The sequence below is a fragment of the Conger conger genome, chromosome 5, assembly GCF_963514075.1.
Source record: "Conger conger chromosome 5, fConCon1.1, whole genome shotgun sequence".
In the NCBI taxonomy this organism is placed as follows: domain Eukaryota; kingdom Metazoa; phylum Chordata; class Actinopteri; order Anguilliformes; family Congridae; genus Conger; species Conger conger.
In genome coordinates this window covers 44,691,161-44,711,416 of record NC_083764.1, presented here as the reverse complement: position 1 = coordinate 44,711,416, position 20,256 = coordinate 44,691,161, and the positions used below count along the sequence as shown (strand labels likewise).

The 20,256-nt window shown below is 41.3% G+C and overlaps 1 protein-coding gene across 7 annotated transcripts in view; it reads right to left on the bottom strand.

Moving 5' to 3' along the window:
* LOC133128600 (lipoma-preferred partner homolog) overlaps positions 1–20,256 on the bottom strand; it is a 132,147-nt gene that overhangs the window by 90,767 nt on the left and 21,124 nt on the right. For 6 of the 7 annotated variants that reach the window (XM_061242244.1, XM_061242250.1, XM_061242248.1 and 3 more), the window contains one exon: positions 15,319–15,370. The exons of the other annotated variant lie outside the window; for it this stretch is intronic. In XM_061242244.1, the coding sequence (XP_061098228.1) occupies positions 15,319–15,370 (52 nt within the window). The remainder of the gene's footprint in view (positions 1–15,318; positions 15,371–20,256) is intronic. 7 annotated transcript variants of the gene reach the window in all.

The window sequence follows — 20,256 nt, the reverse complement described above, 5'->3', positions numbered from 1 at the left end:
TTTTTTGGTTAGTTTGATTCGGTTTCAATTCCCCCAGGTCTGGAATGGAGATTGACAGATTTGAATCATATTCCAAGGACAAATATGAGCATAATGAGAATTAAATCAGTGTCATGTGAATAGCTCAGTGTGTCTCAATTCTGAGGAAATAATTATTCTGTAGCCTGGCCTTGTGTGCTATTTTAATTTGGAAATGATAAAAGTCCACATTGTGTGGTAAGGGAGATCAAGTTTAAGGGGTTTGGCTGTTCTTCAACCTTGCTGCTTAATAAATATGTATAACTGTATGGGCTACAATATGTGGCCTTTTATTCATTAAATTACAAACTTGATACAAACTGTGATTCCCTCGTTCATTGATTTTTCCATCACAGGGACCTATACATAACATAAAATAATGTATGCATCATGAGCACAGTAATTATAAGCATACATACATATCCTTTCAGCGTGAGATGGCACAGGCGGGAGAGGAAGGCCCCACACACACTGTTCTTTGGGCCTGAGTGGTCCTGGCGAGACCTGCAGCGTCGACACGGTCACTGACCAAAGAGAAAGAACAGCTAGCCACAATCAGATCTTCTCGCTTCATCAGCGGGAGGACATGATGTTCCCTAAACAAGCGCCTTGTCACTACGAAACCACAGCTATCCCTCATAGACCCTGGATGTCCACCTCAGGCTCCTCTGAAAATCTTCCCACTGGTCCACTGTATTGTGTAAGCTGTACATAAGCAGCATTTTGCATCTGGCCGACATCTCACTGCAGCTTGAAATTAATAGCATTTTACGGAAAAGCTAACAAGTGTTTGGCATGTTTGGGCTGTGTATGCCTTGGAAAGGCTTTGTGGTTGAATGGCTCAAAAACATTTTCCATGGTTTCTATCTTCCTGCTCAGTTATTGTTTTAAATCCAAACACAAAAACAATGGATTCTTCAACTGACAGTTTTACCTCGGACATGAGCCCAGGGAGAGGAGGCGGGGCTTAGTTCACCTTCGCTCTCAGGAACGATCCATAAATGCAGTCTTAACCCTCCAGAAGCTCGGAGAAGAAACCTCTCCATCTCCACAATGAGGCAGTTCAGAGTCTCATGATCTACACATTAGCCTGAGGTGAAGGCTTCCATACTGAATATTCACCAGCTACAGACGATGCCAGAAATTGTTATGGATTATGGCAGAAAAGTCTTTAAACTTCAAATATTTCCAGCTGGGCAGAATTGTTTTTTTTTTAAACTGTTTGAATTGGTTTTATTTTAGGCACTCAGGGCTACAGATATGGCACGAAGGTCCATTATAAGTAAAGGTATTATTATCACTACTGGACACGAGCCTCCAGCATCTCTACCCCTCAATGATGCAGACAGCTTGTGATGGACCCCTGAATAGTCTGCACAAGCAAGAGACTCTCTCGCTGCACTGTCTAGGGACATGGTGTTTACAACTCAAGTGGGCATGAACACATTCACTGGAGGATTAAGCCAGGCTTTGTGTCACCTAGCTCAAAATAAATCTCTGACTTCAGGCTCTTTCCAGCAGTAAATGTGCAACACCGGAGGAGTGGTGTCACGAGCAACGGTCCTGACACTATTATTACAACAGCAAGATAACGAGTTTCTGGGAACAGCTTTGGGTTCAGCACGCCATACTGACCAGAAACAGGAAACGTGCCCGGATGCTTGAATTACATTACATAGCATTAATTTAGCAGATGCTCTTATCCGGCTATCAACATTCCCAGACCAATGAGTAAAGAACTAAGTAACAAGTTAACGATGCTCACCAAGAACCACTGTACAAATTCTAAATTATATACTGTACGTAAACAGACTATATTCATCAGAAACACTAAGAAGACAAGCATGGAACCATAATACAACCTAGAACTACAAGAAACATAAATCAGTAAAAAATGAAATGCGGAGGTTTCAAATCCAAGTGTGACACTGTTCTTTTATCCTTCACCTACATACTTACCGAGTTGCCATAATAAGCATGCATGGGGAGGGAAAAAAAAAACATACCAAAATGTAAGTTCCATATCCTAACATTGACATGCAGGGAAGGTTGGGAAAATGAATATGGCAAATGTATTCAGAGGCCCAACACCCCACATCTATTTATAAAAGAGAACTGTCACTGTAACCAGTACACCACTACTATTTCAACCATGATATTAGTGACAGTGAAACACTTGGGTAACGGAGAAAAGAAAAGCTCAAAAGGAATCTTCCGGAAAGTCTCAACATATCAAGAAGACAGGGCTGACTTTAAAATTGCTCGGCATGTCCAAATAAACATTTCCCCTGGCCACAATATTATTTCCTGAGAAGAGCTACAGTAGGCGCCTTTGACTATAGCGGTGATGGTCTTTTTGGACTGGTGCCCCAGTTACAGGGCACTGTATGCCTGTGTCTCCATCATTATATAACATTATGCTACATTTATATGCAATGCACCACATGCTCTATAGATGGTCTTATGCAGGGTGACATACTTGCTTACTGTACATCTGATATTAGATCCATTTACACAACAGGACATTTCCTGAAGTGATTCAGATTAAAGATGCAGCAGTAGCAGCAGTGGGCACATACTGTACATGAAGCATTCAAACTTTTTATGGAGTGCGATAATAGAGTAACAAATATGGCTTACAGTTCATACAGACTCCACTGGGCAATTCTACCAGACATATGTCACGTGAGGGGAATGTAGTTTAATCAGAGAAAGACCAGGTACTGTTCAAGGTTCCACAGTTGCCATGGGTCTTTCCAGTAAAACACTAAAACAGTGCTTTGTGTCTGAATTTGAATTGAGTCAGTAATGTCCTTTGTGTTAGTACGAGCCAGAGACTTCAACTACCCGACACTATCGCTATGGAGACAGAAGATCTCTCCCAAAGCAGCACGAACCCGAATTCCCTGAATCCAAGCAATAAAAAGTTTAATGGCTGGATAGCTGTCTTACTGAACATGTGAAATGTCCATTTAAAGTGTGAATTTCTGAGTGTCTTAAACTTTGAATGCATCATACTGCAGAGGACTGCCTAACTAACAGAACCAAAAACAAGTTGCATTTCTACAGGCTTGTTCACAAAATCATATTTTTGGTGCTGGTGAAATATTAGACACCATCGAACATTTAAGTCATATTTCTGGTTAATATTTTTCAACTGCCACATTCTATGATATACAACAGCACAGTATGACATAAGCAACACAGACACGTCCAGTATTAATAGCTTAATGTAACTACACCAGAGCCGTTAATTAAACAAGTGTCCTTCATATGAGTTGGATTCAGTGACCATGTAAGAATTAACTGAAAGTGACCAGAAACGAATTCGCCAGTTTCCCCCGGTAAACAACATCATAAAGCACTAATTAGGCCCTCTGAGTGGGCAGTAAGCTGCATTGGATAATCAGGTAACGACAAGAAGACAGATGCTATTTTCCTCCAGCACTCCGCTGTATCCAAGGCTACAGCATATCTATGGCAAAAGCTCACATAAGCCATTAGCACTACAAAGACTATGGGGCTCCAAGTTCTCACTAAACAACCAGTAATGTCTTCTCACCAAACAAGGAACTCGGTGCACTTCGATAAAAGCGTGTTTTATGTACCGTTTCACAGTAACAGACAAAAAAAGAAAACCCTGATATGACTTAACTGTAGTTTAATAACGATAAAATTAAATTGGATTAAATCCTCACCAAGCAGAAAACAACACCAAACAAACAGATTGTCTACAAATTGACTGTGATCCTATCTGCAGGGGCTATTCCAAGTCTGAAGTTAAAAATAGTGGTTTGGCACAGGAGGAGAATGCAAAATGTTCTGAGAGAACAGTTCAAAAAGACCAGATGGCATTAAAGATGAACAACCAGTGGCAAAAGACATGCATCATAGCATTCCAAGTAACAGTGTTAATATTTTAAAACTGAAAACATAACTGACCAGCACTTAATATACCCATTTGGATATCCAGGACATTGGGCCTATCACAATTTCAGGTGTTCCCAGTCCTTAGTTTGTTATGGGTGTGAGCCACACTACCCAACAGTGTGACCAAAAGTTGTTAGGGAAATGTTCCAATAGCTTCCCGTTTACTGACACTTTAAGGCTGAGACACATTGTGTTCCTATTCACAAACAGCAGGTGGTCATCCACCATAGTTTGGTAGACTGTGGGTCCCCGCTTCCTGCACCAGCAGCGATGAGTGCAATAATTTGGGAACTACGCCACAGATGGCTGGTCTCAATTTCACCTCAAGTTTTCTGTGTATTCATCACATGAATATGGATTATTTGTTCAGCGACGGACATATAACTGATGGATATCCTCATTCACAAGCTGGCTGTGTTACCTTGCACTGTTTTCCAGGGAGGCTCTTCCCAACCTGGCTCTGTCCAGTGCTATACTGTCTCGGTCACTCCAATTAATAAAATGGAGCACTGGTGCCTTGTGAGGTCCCCTTCTGCAGCTTCAACAATTTGATTTGGTTTGAAAATACTGAAATCATGCTATTGCACTTTCTATCAACTCAACTGCAACGAGGAGGTGGACTGAAGCTGCCACTATTGCAGAAACTGCCAGTGTCGTTTCCAATTTTTCCCTGATTTTGTGCGAAACGGTCAGGATTGACCTCAGTATGCTGATGAAGGCAAGAAGAAACTGTGGTATGGGCAAGAGCACAGAACATTAAAGAAATGTAAATACAATTCCCAATTCAAAGCAGCTTTATGACCATAAACAAGAAAAATACATAGCACAGCACGCAATTTAAAACTAAATTGTGAGATTCACTACATCCTTTGACCTTGAAAAACCACAACTTCATCTTCAGATGAAGCGGCACATACAGTAATTCTCATTGGTTTTATGAGTCACTGTCAAAACCCTCCATTTAATGACTTGCTGCACTGTTGTGGTAATTAACGCCTACTGCCGAGTAGTTATTTCAACAACGTGCCTGTTACTAACTGAAAACACTCAATTTTCTGTCACAGATTCAACAGAATTAATGCTGCATGAGTCTCCTGGGGTAGGCCGAAGAGTGGGCTTTAGCATCGGATTTCAAGAAAGAAAGACCAACCCAAAGGAGCAATTCATCAATTTGCATAATTAATTGGCCAAAGATAATTGGCACCTAATTCTCATTTACCACACTTTTAAACAGATCCATGTCTCTCTGCAAACTGTTCTTTCTCATTCTCAGAAGACACAAGAATCTTAACTCACAAAAAGCTTAAACAAATTAAATGAACATTCCACCAATTTTTGACAGCTGTTTTGTCTTTCATACAAATAAAAATAAAGACAATCAGCATGTTCAACTCTTTAAGCTCGTCTTGCATCTCCTTCTCTCAGCCAGTGAACATGAGTTTGGCTATTAATAATGATATAGGACACCCCTGTCTCTTCCTGTGGTTAGAAAGTGTTGGGAGTTGACTCCGAGCCCTTTGGAAATGTGAGAAATGCAGTGTGTTCTTGACAAGATGTTATCTCTGCAGCAGCGGTAAGGTGAACGTGTGAGACGTGGTGAACGAGAGAAGGATCTGGGCTCTGTCTCTGGTGCCCCAGTCCAAGTTCACGCCCCAGCTTTGACAGAAGGTCAAGGGTTACTGGGAGCTGTCCTCTGATAAACGATCAGCAGTTACCTTAGGAATTGGTATTTAAGTTGTCTATCCAAACTGGAGCTTAAAACACATGCTAGAGGAATAAAAAAAAACACCAGGAACAGTTTAGTTCATACCCAGAATGCAGCTTCAGACTCTGGAGAAAGTGGGCAGAGAAATTTAACCCATGCACACATATATTGTACACATAATATGCCCCAAACGTCCACAGCTTCCTTAGTAAATAAGATGGAAGCTAATCGCTTCATTGTACATTTAGGAATTTAACAGCTCTTATCCAGAGTGACGGTCATGTTTGTTCGCTTCTATTTGAAGTCTAGCTAAGAGCCACACACAAAACACTTTTTGCAGCAAATCTATTCTCAACAGGATTGTGAAAACAAATCTTACATTGCGACGGGGTCAGGAGGAAGCAAGTGAGCCAGCAGAGAGAAGTATTTCTTAAAGTTGACAACCTGAACTGTGACATTAGAGGAGGAGACCACTTTAGTACAGGGCCTATAATGTTCCAATCCAAAGTGTTTGTAATACAGGCCGTTAGTGGTGAAATGACAGGCCACTCGGTGTGTATGAATTACAGGGGGAAGAGCTGAAAATAATTTCACACAAACATTTCAGAACATTAAGAAATGTCCAGCAGGGGGAAAAAAAGTGTTGATATGATGGGCATCCTATCATGTTTCAACTAATTTCTCCTTTCTGAACGAATACAGGTTTAACATACAATGTCAGTAGCATATCCATGTCCAATAATGTAGATTGGTTTCTGATTCAAACCTGCTTCTTGACTAAAAACGTCTGCATGCTGAGCTTCATTACAACCTAAAATATTTAGCCTGGCAGTTATCTTCATGTTTCATTCTTTGACCAATTGTGTATCTAAATTGAACACATACCATAGCAGCTCAAATTCTTCAGTGGAGAGATTCTGTCTCCTTTGAAGTAGCTCTTCTAGCTACAGAATAATATCAGAACAGTAGTGAGGTTGCCAAGAAACAAATCGGTTCATTTGTTCTCTAAAGCACTTTTCCAAAAAACTTATTCTTGAATAATTTGGAAGCTGTAAACTGTCTACACAAGTAGGGTGGCTTTTTAATGATCTCACTTAATAAACCTTGCTTAATTCTTTGATGATTTGAAACTGGTTAATGTACATGAAACACTAGTTCAGTGTGTAAGAATCTAGCAGTACTTACACCTTGCCTCAAAGCACTTACTGTGAAAGACTTCATGACAAACCTTTTATATTAAATAAACCAATCAAACTTCTCATTTGCCATGGAAAATCTTTACATTTCTGTGGAAAATAATCACAAAACATAATTCCCTTGCTTTCCTACAGATTCTTTCAATATTATAATTATTACTCTACTGAAAATTAGTCTATTCCATTCCTTGCATTCCAAAAGGGAAGGCAAAGGAAACAGTTTTTTCCTCAAGATTCACAAAATAAACATTATCTATGAATCACAGTCAAACACTGTGTAATCACAAGGGGCTCTTGTGAATGACTTTGAAATATATTCACTGGAACTCCAGCCAATAATTCCAATTAAGTTTCATAAAATTTCCTATCACATGAAAACATGAAACGTGGCCATGTGTAATCAGTAGGGGATCTGAGTGGGGTACCAGCGGTAAGAGTACTGAGCTTGTGGCCAGGCGGATAAATTCTTTTTTTTTTTTTTTTTTTTTTTTGGGGGGGGGGTTCTGTAGTGACCTTCAGTAATGCACTGAAACTGAATTGCTCCACTAAAACACGCAGCTGTATAAATAGGCAAGCTAAAAGGAAATAAACATGAGATGGCTTGAAAGATGCCTCTTTTTCCATTCACAGGGGTGGCTGGAGACCGGTACATTAATGGCGCAACACTCCAGACTGCAGTAAGAGGATTTGTGCCAGGAGGAACGTGTTAAAGCCGTGATAAGGGTGGGCTTATGGGATTTTGCCACCCTGGCAGTCTGGGTCATCTGTTGCACATGTTTCCCTGTCTCACTGGTAGGCAAGCTTTTGGGAATATCTCACCAATGGCCTGGAAACCTTGGGAAATCTCTGGAGAGACCGCTTGCTCAAAAAAGCTGCTCCGCAATGTGGCTGTAGTCAACAGACAAACAGTCAAAGATGACACATGTATGTGCACACAAACACTCGCAGAACACAGATCTAAACATTACAGGGGTTCACTGAGTGAGCCAAGTTACTTTTACGAAAGTAGAGTTAGAGTTCAGAAATCTAAAATGTGTGATATCACTAAGGGGGCGCACAGGGCCAATTTATAATGAGAAAGTGTAAAGCCAGCTAAAGAATTAGCACTCTTAAAGGAAGTAAATGTCACTACACAGCTAACATACATCTAAAAGATCAACTAAATATCAAGGCACTGTGCAATTTCCTGTTCTGTCACAGTGACTTCTGTTGCTCTATTTTTTTACCCCACACCTCTCGATGAGTTGTGTTTTGGATGCATTCCCTAGACCCCACAACAGGTTTATAATATGGAGGAAAGCAATCCCTTTAAATTCAGCAATGGATCACAGTAAAAAAAACCATCCAGCATAACATGCTGCTCTCGGTGTCTCTGACAGCATGAGGAGATGAGGCTCTCCTTCGAGTCTCCGCAGGCCTAATTCGGAACTGGCCTTGTGACAGGAGCCAACGTAACGACAAATGTCAAAAAGTCCTATCGACATTCCACCATCTTCTGTCCCACGCACCATCTTTCCGATTTCAACACTACCGTCGTTGTGATGAAATCTTCACCGTATACTGCATATGAAAGGAATTCAATACAAAGAGAAACCTTAAAATTAATGTTAAATGAAAGAATTAACCAACAGATGGCTTTCAAACACGATAATGCTGGCTGAAACGGACATCGCCTCCTCCTGGTATTCACAGGTTAGTGTTCGGAATACTAGTTACATTACATTACATTACATGGCATTTAGCAGACGATCTTATCCAGAGCGACGTACAACGAAGTGTAAATCAAACACAAGTATGAGTGCTAAGAGGACCTGAGAGGACAGTACAGTTCCGAGTCCTAGCGTAAACATACAGATAATCAGAACCCTTGAAGAGTACAATCAACTTTCAAACTAGCATACCACAGTTGGCAGAATACCCTGAATAGTCATACTCCTGTACGTATTAGCACTGGTTAGCACAAACAATTACGTATTTGACCCAGGCCTGATATAGGTATTAAGGTATACCTCTTTGTAGGCTACTAATTCACAATGATTAGCAAGTTAACCAATCAGTACAAAGCATTAGTTCAACGGCTCAAATAACTTTCCACTAGCTGACTTGCGTCGGTTGCCTTCCTGCTCATTGTGACACAAACAGCAGATTACTGAACACCAAAAGCCTTCTTCGCTTTGCTGTAATGCAGATGGAGAACAGAAAGTGCTGTTCTCCTGTCCTCTGTTCCATCGCAGCTTAAGCAATACTCTGCGCACACAAAGGTAATCCATCCATTTATAAGTCTGCCCAAATATATCTGAGGACTGTCTAATCACTATATCTGAAGCTGGAGGGCAGGGCTGTGTGTTTGACTGCAGAGTTTCTCCCTGGTTCTTAATCACTGTCTTCAGCCTAACATCACAGCCTAATTCAGAGTTGGTGACACATCTACTGTTGTCCCCTAAAAGGGTGACGTATTTTGCTGACTGGAAAACACTTTCCAGCATGAGCAGATCCACCCACAGACATTACAGCACTCCAGGAATTCACAGAAATGTCTAATTAAATTATTAACATACAGCAGAGCTCTTCAGTCATGCTCAAGTCTAGCACTGAGTGCCTGTCACTTGAATGTCGCTACAAAGAATGAGTTCAAAAAGCTGCTTTTCCTTTATTGTCCAATGTGGAAAAATGACATTCTTAATTTCCTACGATACGATTCCACAGTCTACTTCTTCCAAAATGGGTTATTATGTTTTTAAATTCCTGGTTATTAAAGTAATAAGATTTATAATTACATAAGTCCATTGCAAGTCCATTTAAGACTTAATTACACTAAAAGCTGAAATCCTTGACTGTCTGTGCAGTTTGGTAAGGACCCATTCTTCTGTCCAGAGACAATGAAGGATTCTGGGTTATAAGGCTATTAAACTTTTTAAAAATACAATGTGAGAATACAAATCGACAAGCACAGGGCTGGAACAAATCTTTTGGAGGGCCTAGGCATATGAGTTGCAGCCTGTCTTGAGTTGTAGCCTACCCAGGCATGGTGGGGGTCTTCATGTGGACAGGAGAGGCAGGTGCCTCCAGACTGGAGAGGACCTTGGGGCTCGACTATGTCACATACTGAATGCCCAAGACCAGGCACAGGATAAACTCAAATAACAATTCAGAAAACTCAACTGACATTAATGAGGTGAGGAAGTCTGTGGTGACAGACAGCATACCTAACTGCGTCATAAATTAATCAGTTCCTTGTTGGAACAATGCTTCAGCATGTTAAACAACAAAAGAGGGCCATGCATTGCACTTCTCAGATGAGTTTTTAATAATATTCCCCTCCTACCTTGTGCGACTTAGAGTCGCAGGCCTCATGGAAGATTCATGATACTTAAATGAATCGCACAAAGGTGAAGACAAAGAGCACGAGGGTTATGCTAAATAGAGCCCTTTGTCCTTCTGTATTGACAAGCCACACATACAGCCTCTTCCCCTTTTCTTTCTTCTTTTAGGTAAAAGTTCACAGCTCGGACAAATACGTTTTTACAATTTTATAGAGCTTTTACACACAAGAAAATGTATACTACTCCACACCAGTATTCTATGCAGTTTGCCACTGTACTATTGTCAGACTAAATTATTCAACCACAGATATGTGAGGAGTACAAATGTAAAAATGTATTTAGATGATTAAAATGTTCGCAAATGTGTTTATCGATTTTTGACTTGACATATACAAAATCATATTTAAATAAGTAATGCTTAATAGGAGTGCATTTATTGATGTCTTTCTAAGAAAATAGGCACTATTTATTGCCATTTATGCTATCATGTCAATGACCAGCTATATAAGACTAGATGTGGGAGGGGAAACTAAACATTTGACTCAATGACCTTTAATCTCTCCTGCAGTAAAATAATAAGAATATTTTTGGAGAAGAGCAAGTCAAGGTGTGAAAGCGTGGAATGTCTACGAGGAGGATAAGATGTATTTCTGTGAATCTTCTTCTGAAATTAGTCATTCTCAATCTGAGCTCAAAGATGGTGTTGATTTGTAAAACATAGAGGACCTTCGTTGCTCTAGTCATTTATCATATATATCTCTTGGAACGTACCAGCCAAAAAATTATGACCACTCACAGATAAAATAAATACCGTTTATTATCTCGTAAGGAGGAATGTGCCACAGTACATCGAACGCTGCAGAGTATGGGGCTGCATAGCCATTTACCAGTGGACCCGTGCTAGTCCACTGTCCAAAAAATGCCTACAATGGGCAAGCTAGCATTTGAACGGAACCTTGGGCCAATGGAAGAAGGTGCCCTGGAATCAAGAGCATATTAGGTATAATGTTTTGGCTCATTGGTGTATGTTCAGTCGTGTATGTAAGTGAAGGTAAATGTTCATCAACATCAACAGCTCTAAAACCAAGATTTCTAGAAGGTCCCAGCAGCCATTGCAAATGGGTTGATCCGATTGGCCCAATTTCACGGAACTATGGCAGCTGCTCCCCTGATTCTTAGCCCATACTTCACAAACAATGACAGGTTGTGCAACAGCATAGCAGCCGATGGCGGCAGTATGGGCAAAGCAACATAAAGATGCAAACTCTTGGCTTTGGGTTTTGCTCGATTTGCTGGTCATGGAAACAAACAGCCTCTAATCCCGGAGATTTATACGATGAGGCTCATTTTGCAAGAGCTGACATTATGAATCGTACAGGATGTAAATAACTGCACAGTGAGTAAACAGCTGAAATCACATTACATGTACGTACATAATACCTGAAACACAAGGCTGGCAGCAGCCCAGACAGTGGCAGAATTATCTCAAACACTTGTAGACTCATCAGATTACACAAACTGAGTTACAGAATGGCGGAAGAGCAGAGAGCCCCAGGGTAACTGCGGGGCCCACAGGAGTCATTCACAGCCTCTGCAGTGATGTGCCAATAAGCACAGTGATGTGCTAATAACAACCCAGTCATTTTTTTATCCTGAGGAATGAGACAATAGAGACACACAAAATATTCCCTGTAAACAAATTTCAAACCCCAAACTAAAAACATTGTGCCGGTGGCTGCAACGTCCTGTCAAGAGCATCCTTGATCATGTTTGGGCATAGCCTAGACGTTTTTTTATTAAGGAGAAGAAGATATACTTTATTGAACCCCTAGGAGTAATGTGTCCTGCATTTCACTCATCATAGTTACTTACTGTAGGAGCAGTGGGCAGCCACCCTGCGGCGCCGGGGAGCAATGTGAGGTTAAGGGCCTTGCTCAAGGGCCCAACAGCTGTGCAGATTTTATCGTGGCCATTATTGTTATTTTGGTTCACTGAGGCTTAAGCGAGGAATATCCCTGGGTCAGGGTCAAGTTGGGCCTCCATTTAGACCTTGCCTCTGTCCTCCTGCCTGATGCTACTCCTTACAGAGGCTGTGAAGCCGAGTACAGTCTCCACACCAGAAGTACCGTACCGCAGGCTGAGCAGAGAGGACATGAGTTCAAACCCTCTCACTGAATTCCTGGACACAAGAGAACGAATGGCAGGATAAACACAAAGGTGGGTGAGTGAGTGGGTTTCGTTTAAATATTATCAGCAGACCGGGTCACAGCCGCAGGCAGAGTGAGGTCTCAGGTGCAATTTGAGCTCAAGGCCCGCCTTTATTCCAGCCACTTAGATTAAATGTGATTCCATAAAAACACCAATATGCTTTGGCAGTTAGCAACCCACACATTATGCCTACAGTGGATTTGTGTTAGAAGAAATACCAGCAAGAATGAGGAAGGCCTCTCTGTTTGTTCTTGGTTATCTGGCTGAAAGAGAAATGACCATGAAGGCTATTCTGAAGCACATCGGCAAGCACAGGCCATTTCCCATAGAGAACTTCATAAAATGAAATGAAAACAGGCAGATTGAATAAATGCAGCAGTGGGAATGTACTGTCGACTCTTTGAACCTTTTGTCTAATGTGAATAATACAGAAAAATAACACCATTTGATCCAGTGTGGGTCCCTGGCACTCTTACGCTCCACACAAAACATGTTGGAACATTTAAACTTGATCTTTGTGCTCTTAAATTTGTTTAGCTTAAACCTCAGGTTTTTCAAAGGCCATATTCATATTGACAAGGTTGTTAATAATTCAGCCCAACCTGCAAACCGCAGTCACAAAGTTTCTAAATTCAATCGACCCTGCTGATGTTTCAAGGATGCTAGGGAACATTCTGGTCGGTTTTGGTCGTGAGGCGGCTTGGTTTATGATGAGAACATTCCACAAATAGATTTAGAACACAAATAGTTTAAAACAATTTTTGTCAAAAATACAGAAAACATTTCCAGCCATATTTCATACAGTCCTACTGGTAACAGCTTCCTATGGTTATCATTTAGTCATATGTCAGTTGTGGTCACAGTGTAGCAAGAACGTTCCCAAGCACACACTCTCTTCCAAGGCATGTGATGTCACCAGCTGCTTCTCTTCACTCAGAAGTCCAGCTCTGCATAGTTCAGTTAGAGGGCGAACTTCATGTGCAGCTTTAGCAAGCAGGCTGCAGACTCCCAATCGAGCAGCGGGGGTTGCTAGAGAGTGATTAGACAAGGAGCCTGGATGCCTGGATAAAGCTACGGCCAATTATGCATTGCTCTGCAGGGCTGGCCAGAGTGGATAGCAGGGTCTATCCATGCACAGGAGCTGCACTTTTACAGGGTGAGCCACCCGGTAGCCCCTGGAATGTGACCTTTCAAAGGCTAACATTTACACTTGTTTGCCGGAAATAAAATAGAGTGATCTGGAAACTTGTCAAGTCTATGTACTTCATGCCAAAAACAAAGTTTTGTATTTTTTAATTCTTTGTACATTTTTGTGTTATATCTTGTGATGTGCAAGCACTGAAGAAGCAAAACGCTTTTTCTCACACAAAGGACAGCGTATCATTATACTGTATGGTGGACTTTCTATTGCGTCCAATTTCCCATATTCTGTTTTATGTTTCTGTTAAACTGTAGCACAGTGTCAATTGTTCAATCCTAATAGCTCCCAAAGCACCAGGAAACCAACTGACCCCAAAACTTTCTTCAGACAAATCAGTTTTTAAATCACATGCATTCCAAACATTTTATGAACTGCACTATACTGTACAGATAGCCAGTTTACAAACACATACATATATACAGTCCAGCACATACACACATGCCCGCACTCACACACAAGCAGACACCCCTCAACAAAAAGTCCACAAGGGTATTGCCCAATCGATCATTCTTGGTCCTTTGGAGTTTTCAGCTCACTGGCTAGCTTGAATGGAGGAGTTATAAGATAGAATGCATTAAAAGTAAGCTTACCAGTGACAAAGTGGTTTAACCAAAGCAACTTACAGTTGATAAGACTAAGCAGGGGACAGTCCATCATTGGGCAACGGTTAAGGGCCTTGCTCAAGGGCCCAACAGCTGTGCGAATCTTATTGTGGCTGCACCAGGGCTTGAACCTTCCAACCTTTAGGGGCCCAGTTATGTACCTTAGCCACTAGGCTAGAGCCTTAACTGCACATGTCCTTCACATAACAAAAATGTAAAGAATGCAGTAACAGTGTGCTTTTCACTCCGCTATAAACCCAGGGAAAGCACAGCAACCCCACTCAAGGCCTCTCTGAGTCAGACAATGAAACTGAACCTCATAAAAGAAATCTAATGGTTATGTAATCCACAGAAAAGAGGGTTCTCTCATGTCCAGGCCAAATTCCTATCCTGGCTCTCTCTCACTGCCTAATCCCCCCCTCCAGTTTAATTGGTGTAATGAACCCTCCCTCCCACCTCAGCTGATGGTGAGCATTCATGTGCAAAATGGCTGACGTGTATCACCCAAATGGGGGTAACAGATTGCCAGTAATTGAGTCGAGTTTCTCCCATATACTATAAAGCACTTTCAAAGGCACTATATAAATCCAATCAGTTGTTATTATGTATGTTTTCACAGTCAAGACAGTCAGATGTGGTTAAGAGGATGAGCAGCAAAGTAATCCGGGTATCAAAGAACAGACCAGTCGGGTTGCAAAGCTGCTGAACCCTGACCCACCACCTGACATTTTAGCGCATGGAATGTGCAACTGCAGTCAAACAAACAAATACAGCACTGCAAAAACCAAACGATAAGTCTCAACAAGTCTTATTTCTATTTCAACATTTGCTTGACCAGATAAAAAAAAAAACGATTTTACTCATCAAGAAAACAGAGCAAGTTAATATTTGACAAAATAAAATAGTTCTAAGTCTCATAACATGACTAACACGCTTGTTCATTTCTTTTGCAGTGTGGGGTGAACTCATCACCCATCCCACCCAATAGAAAACAAAGACAACCACACAAATGGAAACGCAAACCACACTTGCATCTACGTGGGTGCACTACAGCATCCGTCTGTTCAGTCAGTGTGAGTTTGCGCTTGAAACGGGCCCGCACTGTGGAGGGAGGAGAAGGGCGGGAATCACTCACCGAATTGCGCTTCAACTGACGAGGGGCAGCACGTCACCGCCTGACTGGACACCTGGACGACAAAGACACAGACGGTGAGTGAGAGGTACAGCTGAGCCCGTCACGCCCCGCCCCGCCCCGCTCCGCTCCGCTCCGTGAAGAACCTAAGGTCTGAGGTTCTCCTGCAGTGAATCAGGTGAATCATCTTCCAGCCACATTGGTGGAAACAGCCATGCTCTCTTTAATGCTGACGAATGAACGATAATGAAGACAGACACTGATAATGAACAGGGCAACAATTGGTGTGTTCCTCAAAGTCCTTTCAGTATGTGGCATTATTCATGTGTGCAAACCTCAGTAATTGTTGCAGATGGAATGCGATTTGTGAAGGATAATCTTAAGTATGTTCACTGCAAGCGTTTCCGGTATGTTTTGAACCATTATTTTTCTCCCTAATGTGGAACCAATCCTGCCTCTCGACTGGCCGGTGTGTCACCCACTCCCAAGCAAAAGGACCTGCAGCCGAGCATGTGCACTGAAGCGAGCGGCCCTCAGAGAACGCCTTCAGGAGTGATACTCCTCATCTCCTTCTGAAGGTTGCTTAAGGACAGCTGGGATAATGTTGGGAAGAAGGAGCTCTACGGAAACCCATGGAACCTTGGCCGAGGCTACAGGTTTCCCAGTGGGAGAGGTTTCTGTTCTTCCCGAAATTTACATCATCAAAGTCCCACACGGCAGATAAAAAGTATTATTCAGCGAACCATAATGATGAGGACACCATTGTGATTCACACATGTACACTCACTGAGCATTTTATTAGGTAGACCTTTACACCAGCTTGTTCAAATGTCTAATCAGCCAATCATGTGGCAGCAACTAAATGCATAAAAGCATGCAGACATGGTCCAGAGATTCAGCTGCTTTTCAGACCAAATGTCAGAATGGGGAAGAAATGTGATCGAAGAGACTTTGACCATTAAATAATTGTTAGTGCCACACAGGGCAATTTGAGTATCTCAGAAATTGCTGATCACACACTAGAGTTTGCAGAGAATGGTGAGAAAAACAAAAAACAGAGCAGCAGTTCTGCAGGCAGATGAGGTCCAGACTGGTCAAAGGTGACAGTAATTCAAATAACCATGCTTTACAACAGTGGTATGCAGAAGAGCATCTTTGAACATGCAACATGTCAAACCTCTAAGTGGATTGGCTAGAGCAGCAGCAGAAAAAAAAAAGTCTCATAAATATCTAATAAAGTGCTGAGTGAATATAACTGACATCACTCCAGCTTTGACTTGAAAGTTGCCTTCGCAGGGTCCCAGGAGGGCTCTGTGTCTGCTACCTTGCATTCCGTCCAAATCCCTCGGCTCACATTGTCCAGTTAGTTATTATCCATGTGCAATTACACATGGCCAATCTCCAAAGAAGCACTGGAGAAATACATTCACTGGACAGGGAATGGGAGCAGGTGCTCATTAACAGCTCCAAAAAGAAAGTTTCCCAATAAATCTGAGTTAATAACATGGCTAAATTAAGAGTAGGATATTAAGAGGAGAATATTAAGTAAAAATACCAACATGGCCTTCCAGGAAGTGAGCTTAAGAGACTCTCTGTTCTTGACAGCCTCCTATTGAGAGTGGCCTGGGGCATAATTACAGTATATGTCAATCTTTCCATTTTGCTTGGTGACAGAAACTATGATCATGGAAATGATACAAGAACGGTTTCTTTCTGAGCATTTGTAAACACTGAAAGCTTTTTCAGGACACGAATGCATTAGGCAAAAGCTACGAAGGATAAAACAGAATAGTTTTTGAAAACCTGGGATTTGAATGCTTTAAAGTGCAGGTGGCATTCAAGGTAAACACAGCCCTATCAAACATTTTAAATCAAAATAGGTTGGTTGCTTCATAAATGTTTCAAACGGGGGGAGGTATTTTCCTACAACCTTTCGGCCATCAGTAGTACCTGGTTATTCACAGATGTTGCCATCAAGATGCCCTTTTCAGTGAAGCCACTAAGAAACATGCCTGTTGTGTGGTGAGACATGCTATGTGCAATATGTAAGGTAACTCTCAAGACATAAACTGTGATTGGGGGGAGTTGATCCCCAACATGGCACCACCCGTGCCGTGATCTCACCTCTCTTTGTTATCCACTCTAGTCTCTACCAGAAGAAGCAAGGAATAGAAAATGGACTGCCCACTCAAAAAACTTGATTGAAGTCCATCCAATAGACTGTTAACTCGGCAATTCAAAAGTTGAAATCAGTTTTTATTTTATTTTATATTCTAGGCAGTTTCTGGCTTTGAGTTCTATAGTCAACAGAATGACATGGGTCATTAATAAAAAAAATTCTTCAATACCACAGGCCAAAGATGAAATCTGCAGCTCAGGATAGGTTTTACACATCAACCTCAGCATTTACACTCCTCCAATGTAACAGGTATGACAGTCATTTAGATTCATTTCCATACAATGATCTAGGCACTTCATAGTCTACCGTCCAATTTGCAGGAATACCAGTTTGAAGTGGCATTAGACTGTTCTGAAGGATGAATGTATTTCAATAATAAACAGAAATACAGTTACAATAGCAGTTCAGTGAAGCAAGAGTAATCATCATCATCATTATGATCATCTACATTATTTTCCATGAACATTAGCAATGCTGTTCACAGTTCCATGAAAACAATTCTGATCCAAGAGTGTTCAGAGCAGAACCCGGCCTTGGAAAATAACATCAGTTTATTGCAGGTGCTGCTCATCTTGACACATTATTTCATTCATATCATTGTGAAAGGCAGTGGTTAGGTCTTTCATGTCATTTTTTTCTCTGTTATTTATATGGATGAAAAATACTTGTTTTATGGTTTGGTTAGTACGGGTCCAACAGTATTTTCGCTAGAGAGGAATGCTAAGAACGGGACATTCGAATCTGAACATTTGTTCTGTTGAACATTGTTTAACGGGCCATCTGGAAGGGGTTAAATCGGAGTAAGACCCTTTTAGCAGTGTTGTCCCCTGGGTTAAGAGGGTTTAACCATCATGTATTACAGCAGTTTCGTCACTTGCGATAAGCATGAGACTGAAACGTAAGAAGAAAAAACGCACAACTACAGGGCAGTCTGGGTGCCCCCGTGTTTCAGGAACGAGACGGGCAAAAAGAATGCTACAGTTTTGAATGTGCCTTCAGCAAAAAAGGTGTTACACCTCAACTGCGTCCATCTGCATGCAGCGGTGAGAATACAAACCAGGTAGGTATGTTTCCTAAGGCAAGGTCAGACAAGGCATCTGCAAGCCCAACAAATAACTGAATGACAAGCTCGGCTGTAATAGCCCTGCTGTTGTTTTTGCTGCGTATCTGCAGTTTTGAAATCCTTTTCCCCCAAAATCAAGAGCACTTTCTATGGTGAGACGCATGGTCAGAGTGAAGTATGCAACAGGGCTGTCGTCTGTTCAGCACATCATGCTTAAATTGAATCGATATGCGGCACGAACTGAGCTCATAACACAAAGACTACAGGTTCAAATTCCAAAGCGGAACACAGCCTGAATTGCTTTGGTATACATCAAGCTGTAGCCTATACTTCGTAAAAACATAACATTTTTTCTGTTGCACTGAATAAGAAGTGATGCCAGTAATGTTAAAAAGATAAAAACACTGTGTTTATCATTGACTGGTGTGAAGTCCTCCCCTGCCTTTACTGACATCTGGACACAATGAAACTCCCACTCTCGTGTCAGTTTTCTCCATATAATTTGACAAACTTTCCCCAAAGTAGCCATTATTCTATCACTTTCCAAAACAATTTTTTCTTATATTATGCATTATTTAAATATAACCAATAATGTTCTCTATTCATTCACAAGTCCTTTTACAAAGGAACACTTTCAAATTTTTCTACTGTTGGATCAACTTAAGCATAAATATTGTACCAATTTATCATGATATGCAAGATAACACTTTGAATTAAAAGAATTGAATGAAAATAGATCATTTGATTCAGCCTTTTGGCTCGATTCCGAATCATACGGAAGATTTACAATGAATCAGAACTGAAAATTAAACGGCAGCAAAAAAAACATTGCAAAAACCCTTTCTTACAGATGAGGAAATCTATGTTTTGAGCAACTGAGCTCTTTTTGAATTTCAGGGGAAGAAAGGGGCTGAACTCCTCTGACCACCACTGATGTTGACCCCTTGCCTTTCTCCATACGTCACACAGTGCTAAATTTATTACAGACATCACAGTCATCTTCAGGGCAAAAATAACATTGCTACAAAACCATTTCCTGGATACAAATAAAAACTCATTCTCTCAGAATTGCCCGGAAAAGACCTAGACAAAAGGCTACATGAGTTTCGCAACACCACTGCATTAAAACTTAAAGCTCTTAAAAGTTCCTTTCAGAAATGTGACCTCCTCATTTTTCACTTTCCCGGCACAGGCAGAGTTACTCACACAAACTCAAAGAAACGGTCACTATGTGAGGTATTTAGGCTGGAATGCTGTGCTGTCTTTCTCACAGGAATAGGCAGAAACCACAGGCCAATGGGACAGGCCCCATCTATTCCAGTTTCTGTATCCCCTCTGTACGCCGTGTCCCTTATCACAGTAAGAAATCCCAACCCTGCCTCACCACATACTGATAAACAACTGCCTCGTCACAAAAAGTCTGTCAAAGGACGCACGCGCGCAGTGAAATTGCTGTGTGAGTATGGTATCACAGAAAACATATGAAATAAAAAATAAGGATACACTTGAAAAACACAAAGGAATGGAGGCAGACCTACCGTAATGTAGCCAAGTGAGTAACTGCAGCCTTTTGAAAAACGCTCTGGGAAATAACAACGTAATCAATATTCCTCAAAATACCCATTATGGAAAGCAGTCTCCCAGTCCTGAATAGTCTCTTAAATGCAAATAAAGTGGTCATTAAAAGTCATTCTATGAG